The following is an 8,252-nucleotide window of genomic DNA, read 5'->3' on the forward strand; positions in this document are numbered from 1 at the left end:
GGACTCGCAACAGGTGATACACCAAGTTGTTTACAATATTGCTCTTTAGGACTCGCAACAAGTGATACACAAAGTTGTTTACAATATTGCTCTTTAGAACTCGCAACAGGTGATACACAAAGTTGTTTACAATATTGCTCTTTAGGACTCGCAACAGGTGATACACCAAGTTGTTTACAATATTGCTCTTTGGGACTCGCAACAGGTGATACACCAAGTTGTTTACAATATTGCTCTTTAGGACTCGCAACAGGTGATACACAAAGTTGTTTACAATATTGCTCTTTAGGACTCGCAACAGGTGATACATCAAGTTGTTTACAATATTGCTCTTTAGGACTCGCAACAGGTGATACACCAAGTTGTTTACAATATTGCTCTTTAGGACTCGCAACAGGTGATACACCAAGTTGTTTACAATATTGCTCTTTAGGACTCGCAACAGGTGATACACCAAGTTGTTTACAATATTGCTCTTTAGGACTCGCAACAAGTGATACACAAAGTTGTTTACAATATTGCTCTTTAGGACTCGCAACAGGTGATACACCAAGTTGTTTACAATATTGCTCTTTAGGACTCGCAACAGGTGATACCCCAAGTTGTTTACAATATTGCTCTTTAGGACTCGCAACAGGTGATACACCAAGTTGTTTACAATATTGCTCTTTAGGACTCGCAACAAGTGATACACAAAGTTGTTTACAATATTGCTCTTTAGAACTCGCAACAGGTGATACACAAAGTTGTTTACAATATTGCTCTTTAGGACTCGCAACAGGTGATACACCAAGTTGTTTACAATATTGCTCTTTGGGACTCGCAACAGGTGATACACCAAGTTGTTTACAATATTGCTCTTTAGGACTCGCAACAGGTGATACACCAAGTTGTTTACAATATTGCTCTTTAGGACTCGCAACAGGTGATACCCCAAGTTGTTTACAATATTGCTCTTTAGGACTCGCAACAGGTGATACACCAAGTTGTTTACAATATTGCTCTTTAGGACTCGCAACAGGTGATACACCAAGTTGTTTACAATATTGCTCTTTAGGACTCGCAACAGGTGATACACCAAGTTGTTTACAATATTGCTCTTTAGGACTCGCAACAAGTGATACACAAAGTTGTTTACAATATTGCTCTTTAGGACTCGCAACAGGTGATACACCAAGTTGTTTACAATATTGCTCTTTAGGACTCGCAACAGGTGATACACCAAGTTGTTTACAATATTGCTCTTTAGGACTCGCAACAGGTGATACCCCAAGTTGTTTACAATATTGCTCTTTAGGACTCGCAACAGGTGATACACCAAGTTGTTTACAATATTGCTCTTTAGGACTCGCAACAAGTGATACACAAAGTTGTTTACAATATTGCTCTTTAGAACTCGCAACAGGTGATACACAAAGTTGTTTACAATATTGCTCTTTAGGACTCGCAACAGGTGATACACCAAGTTGTTTACAATATTGCTCTTTGGGACTCGCAACAGGTGATACACCAAGTTGTTTACAATATTGCTCTTTAGGACTCGCAACAGGTGATACACAAAGTTGTTTACAATATTGCTCTTTAGGACTCGCAACAGGTGATACATCAAGTTGTTTACAATATTGCTCTTTAGGACTCGCAACAGGTGATACACCAAGTTGTTTACAATATTGCTCTTTAGGACTCGCAACAGGTGATACACCAAGTTGTTTACAATATTGCTCTTTAGGACTCGCAACAGGTGATACACCAAGTTGTTTACAATATTGCTCTTTAGGACTCGCAACAGGTGATACACAAAGTTGTTTACAATATTGCTCTTTAGGACACGCAACAGGTGATACACCAAGTTGTTTACAATATTGCTCTTTAGGATTCACAATAGGTGAACTAATGTGCAGAATTATGAAAGAAAATAAGACATTTTGTTTTGTTTGTTTGTTTGTTGTTTTATTTAACTTCGCGCAAAGCTACACGAGGGCTATCTTTGCACACCTTGTTGTTTACAACATTATCGTTCTCATATGAAAACAAAGTATCAAGGTTTTCTCATATGGTCGTCGATACAGAACAAATTTCGAAGGTTCACATGATTTTAATTTATTAAGTCAGTGTTTACTGTTGTACTCAACATTTTGATGGGTTTACCTGAAGAGACTATTCCGGATCTAATTACTTCACCCACTGACTCGAAAAATCATGTTATAGCTACAGTGTTGAAAAACTGGTTGTTTTAATCCGATGATTCGTCTGTTTTTGAATTTCGCGCAAAGCTACACGAGGGCTATCTGCGCTAGCCATCCATAATTTAGCAGTGTAAAACTGGAGGGAAGGCAGCTGGTCATCACTTACCACAGCCAACTCTTGAGCTACTCTTTTACCAAGAATAGTGGAATTGACTATAACATTATAACGCCCCCACAGATGAAAGGGCAACCATATTTGGTGTGGTAGGGAGTCGAAGCCCTAACCCTCAGATTACGAGTCGATCACCTTAACCACCTAGTCATGTGGGGCCTTAATCTGATGAAATCTGGAATTATCGCAACAAATACCAAACCTGTTATTACAATTTTCTTCAAAAAATTACAATCATTAATTTAATTTAAGGAATTTCAAAAGTATTTAGAATATTCGACTCGACATAAACTATTTAAGGCTCTCTTTTTTTTTTTTTATAACATATTGCAGTTCTGTTAGGATTAGGTAAGTCGAATGTAGATTTTTAACTAATACAACATAATAAACCATCACATTAAAGCCTTGTGCAAGTCCGACAAATTAATACAGTGTTTCACTTGAGAAACATTAGTCTGTTTCATGTATTTTAATATCAACGATATCGTACATGTCACACGAAAATATTATGGTATAAACGTAAGGAATTATAACTAAAAGTTTATGTACAAGTGTTTGTATAAATCATTATTCCCTAGAGCAGTAGCTCCCAACCAGGGGTGCGAGATAGTGTTCCAGGGGGTGCGAGATAAAATTTGTTTTGGCCACCTTCACCTTTACACTTAAATAAATAATTACTGTGAGGGGTGCAAGAATATATTAAAATTTTTAGGGGTGCGAGGCATATAAAAGGTTGGGAACCACTGCACAAGAGCCATGCACATGAATAATATTTCGAAAAAGTGACTAAGCATGTAAACCTATGCATTTCAAAGTAACTATGTAAGCCTACTAGATTTCACATACGTGACAATTTCTAAACAAAACTACTATACTGTGATTAAAAAAAAAAATTCGTCGAAACAAGCCCTCTAGTGACACAGCAGCATGTCTGCTGATACTGCAAGAAACTGGGTTTCGTGGTGTAACGTTGTGCTTAATTTTAAATAATCAACCAATAATAAATAATTAACGAAACAAATTTTAAAACTTTTTATTATCGTTTTACGTGGAGAATTGAAAGCCCTCATGTACGCGAAAGAAATATTTAAGAAAATTCATTTAAAAATTAACAAAATATTTAAAAGTAAAATTGATAGATTTACAAAACCAAAGTACAGGGTGTGACGAAAGAGAGAGAAGTTCGAGAATAATCGTAGTACGTGTTAAAACGGATTGGCTAAGTGATCCTGATGTATAAGATGGTGTAGATCCTAATGTAGTATACGCTAGCCATTTCATGAAGTAAACACAATAATGCATCTTTATTCTTCTACATGGAGGTAATTTTTTAAAATGTGAATAAAAGTTAACTGTACCCAATTAAAAGCACTATGTGAACAGGATGTGCTCAGCTGTGAACTGTGCTAAATCTTGCATTTAGATGGTTACTAATGCGACTGTTATTAACAGTGTCTAGCCAACTGTAGATAAGCAGAAATATGGATGTTGGAAATATTTAATAGTTATTATTGATCCAGATGTGGAGTGTGTGTTTTCTCATAGAAATTTCACATTGGGCTATCTGATGAGCCCACCTAGGGGAATCGTTATCCTGATTTTAGCGTTGCAAATCCGCAGACTTACCGCTGTACTAGCTGGGGGCCCCAGATGTCGAAAAACAAAATAGAGAAACAAACTGTAGTTACTTCTTATCAATATCTAAGTGGCTTGAACAAAAACATTTTTAAATGTCAACATATGAAATAAATATTAAAATTTTAATAAATATTAATTGCTTGAAACATTTAAACAATTTACGTTACTAGTGGTGTTTTAAAGCTATGAATCTTCGTACAACTAAATGGTTAACAACAAATATATATTTAAAAAACAATTATTTTGAGTACTAAACACCGATTAAAAATCCGATAAAGAAAAGTTTTATGAAATCCTTAATATTAATTAGTCCAATTAAGTTTATAATATTCATTTTCGTGTATTTTGGTTAAAATTAATGAAAGAGTCGTAACCAGTTTGGAGGAATGCAATTTTTTTTGGGGGGAAAAGAGTTATTATTACTTATCATCTCCACTATTACTTATTACGAAACAAGTTTGAATAGTTTCAATTTGGAAAAACAAAGCGCTCGGTCATTACTGGTTTCACTTGTAAAATGCTTAAATATGACCATTTGGATACATTTTGTAAAATATAAATAAAAAATCCTGCGCTGTTGTTTAAAGATCTACGTTTATATTTTCATCCGCAAGTAGAAAATCAGCTCATAATTTGACGTTCTTGAAATGACAGACGTGATTTCCTTGAAAACGAACGGACTAACGTAACCCTAACAGGTGTGAAAACTCTTGTTTGGGTTTCCTAATAACAAGGTAATTTACATAACTGGTTTAAAATAATATACTTTTAAAATTACAAAAAAGTTATTTCAGTGAGTATGTGTGCGCGTGGATAGTGTAATGAACATAAACACAAGTGTACGTGTGAATCTTACGCAATTTATTTTCATTAACTTCAAACTGTTTCACAATATTTAAAAGAACCACACGCGGTGAACGGTCGTAATCGAAGGAGCCTATATTAATATACAATATCTTTTTATTATTATTATTAGGTTGAGGTGCAGCTATTGAAGCGGACTTGTTGTAAAGAATGCATACTCTTTCAGCCATTAATAATTTTGTTCGTTCTAACAAGTTATTATGGGAAATAACCACAATCCTGTATTGTTAGAAAGTTTATTTTTTATTCATTTTGTTGTGTCTATGTAAAATACAGAAAATAAAAAATGGTAGTAATTGTAAGGTTCTGCCATTATACGTAAGCTAAATAAAAACCTACCTTTTGTGCACTGGAGGAAGTTGTCCTGGAAAAAAAAAAAAAAAAAACGGGTAAGTACGTACATATTTTCATTTAGCAATATAAAAGATGAAATAAATAAAAGAAAAAAAACATGAATCTATTGTACAAGATATACTGTATATTTTGTTTCACAATGAATACACAAAAATTGAGTTTATACAAAGCTTTATTTACAAACGATGGAAAAATGAGCAAACGCAACATTAAAAAACAAGTGTTTTGTGCGATTTCGCCTCCATCTGTGCTAATTAAACAAAACAGCACACGACGTAATATTCTATATGGGTATATATATGTACGTCAATCACACAATATGCGCTACCCCTCAAGTAAGTTCGCTATCGTTTAAGGAAGAAAAAAAAATCATATGTAACTGTAAAGTATGCTGCTAAACATAAATTATGATAATATAGGGATAAACCATGGAAACATACAACTGACTTAACATGTAGGCGGTCCGCTGCTTCTTGAACTTTTACAGTATAAAGGCTTGGAAGAATGCGGTAGTGGTTCGCCCTTTTTCCCTACATATCTGTGTATCTTGAGGGTCTTTCTGCAAGTGACAGATAATGTAGAAAGATAGTTGCCCGAGGAAACGTCTGACCTATTGAATACGTCTACTATTGGGTAAGTCTCTGTGATTCTACGAAACCCAACGTGTCCTAGTGACCAATACAGGAGATAACGTCCCGTACAAAATAACGAAATCGTTTTCACCATTCAAAAACGATATAAAATAAAACATTCAGTGAGCAAGTATATTACAGCATAAGTAGCAGCGACAAATATAGTTGAGTTTCACTAATGTGTTCTCACATATTCTCATAAACACACGAAGTTAGTATAAAAATTGAACAGTTTATGTTCCAATTTCGTGTTATATAAAACTAACTTTACCAGTCTCAACATTTCATCTCATCAGTTCAAACTGAATTTATTATGTGAACCGAAATACCCTAATTTCGTTTTACAAATTACAGATGGTGTATACATGTACGTGAACAAGTACAAAGTTATTAATATAATTACAGAAACAAAAACACAGTTACGTTTCACATAAAATATACATAGTTCCACAGGTTATTGTTATATTCAACATTCATAGGCCAAGTGCTTATCCTATCAAACAAATTACTCAAATTCCAAAAAATGCAGCTTATTAAGCCTATTATGAACGATGGAAGTACTATTTAGTAAAGTAGAATGAAATGTGTATTTATCAATCTAGCTTACATTCTTGTTTTAACTAAAGGGACAGTCCCTTAAAAACACCAACTCTACATCAGTTGTTATTTTTTCACATTATCTACCTTAACAATACAAGATGTTAATTATTTTATTTCTTCTTTTAAATAAACAACATCACTGCATCAGTTATTTTAGTTCCACATTGACTTCCGAGTAACACAACGATGTTTGGCTGAATTTAAGGCTTAATTTTACAGCTTCTACGAGCTGAAATAGCTTAAAATATCTACTAACCCTATAAAATTAATAAATTCCACTATGCTAACAAATGAATTTAATAAATTTACAGTCAACACGATGTAAAACAAAAAATAAAATGGCAAAAAACAATCATTATATAAAGCTTTATCTTTACTGTTAATGTTGCAAACTAACGTTTCGGATAATATTTAACGATGTTCTGTTTCTAACCGAGATAGAAATCTGGCATCATTGGTTACCTGTTGTGCCAAAGTTCCAGAAAGAACAGAGGAAAACACCATGATGATACCTAAACATGTCTTATACAGAGCAGCCATATTCCTTTGTCAGATTACTCGTCTCGCCACAAATTGACTGTTATTGGCCCAGAGAAACCTTTCTCACTTTCGCTTCACCATGAGTTATAAAATAAAAAAAATTAGAGATCCCAAATCGATTAGAATAAACTAAGTCTTATTCTCAGCATGAATGTATTAACGTACGCTACTGGTTTTCTAAGTCAGCCTTACACGTATCTACCTAAGGTTTGAAGACGTTACAGGTATTGGAATGTAGAGAGGTAAGACCGGCGGAGTACGATCGGAAAACACGCCAGTCTCGACTGAGTCTTAAAGTCGTTCTTAGTGACTTGGTAGAACAGCAGCCAACAAATGAACTGGCTCCACAGGTTCTGAGGCCCAAGGTTATGATTCTTTACCCACAGGAAGAGCTCAGTAAATACAGTAAGCGTCGTGGTCATGGTCTATGCTACATACGTTAAATGACGGGGTTAGAAAACTATGCAGGTAAATAAATGAAAGGTGTGTAAGTGTGAGTATTTCTCAAAGAGGGAAGAGGGGAGTTTTGGTGCACGAGAAATAGTTCGCCTAAGCCCTAAAACATAATTATTTTTCAGCTCTCTGTATTTTATGAATCTGTAAATATATTTTCAACTGGAAAAGAATGTTCGTAATCGTTCCAACGAACTAAAGTTTGCTCGAATGTTTACGTGGAGCTGAGAGAAATTTTAAATGATGTCCGTGGCGTATAAATAAAAAAATAAATAAAAAAGAAGAGCACCAGCTAATAAACTCAGTGTACTTCCGCAGGGACCCGCAAGTTTTTCTTGAAACAGAACGCTGTTTCAAGAGTAAATAAAATCAAAATTAAAGGTAACCATTATTTTTAATTTTTGCTTTTGTAGTTCAAATGCCATGCTATATTGTAGCCTTCTTCTGATTCATGACATACGTACGTTTCGCCAACATCACGACAGTACAAATTGCAACGCTGTCTCTTATATGACGTCATTTTAGTGGCTACTGGCTGACAGACAACACATTACTGGATAATTACCCCTCTTTCGGCTATGGGGGCGTTATAATGTGACGGTCAATCCCACTACTCTTTGGTAAAAAAGTATACCAAGAGTTGGCGATGGGTGGTGATGACTAGCTGCCTTCCCTCTAGCCTTACACTGCTAAACTTGGGACGGCTAGCGCAGATCGCCCTCGTGTAGCTTTGCGCGAAATTCCAAAACAAAGTTATTACCGTCCTCAACTGGTACAGAGTAAAAGGGTGTCTATGTTTATAAAGGTAAGATA

At 35.0% G+C, this 8,252-nt stretch overlaps 1 protein-coding gene across 1 annotated transcript in view; it reads right to left on the reverse strand.

The window, feature by feature from the left end:
• Positions 1 to 7,424, reverse strand: part of LOC143255809 (uncharacterized) — a 95,015-nt gene extending 87,591 nt beyond the window's left edge. The window contains exons 1-2 of the mRNA XM_076512070.1: positions 6,909 to 7,424; positions 5,200 to 5,224 (exon numbers count right to left, since the gene is read on the reverse strand). Of these exons, the coding sequence (XP_076368185.1) occupies positions 5,200 to 5,224; positions 6,909 to 6,986 (103 nt within the window). The 5' untranslated portion in view covers positions 6,987 to 7,424. The remainder of the gene's footprint in view (positions 1 to 5,199; positions 5,225 to 6,908) is intronic.
• Between the last annotated feature and the right edge of the window lie 828 nt (positions 7,425 to 8,252).

This window comes from Tachypleus tridentatus, chromosome 7, assembly GCF_004210375.1.
Source record: "Tachypleus tridentatus isolate NWPU-2018 chromosome 7, ASM421037v1, whole genome shotgun sequence".
Taxonomy (NCBI): domain Eukaryota; kingdom Metazoa; phylum Arthropoda; class Merostomata; order Xiphosura; family Limulidae; genus Tachypleus; species Tachypleus tridentatus.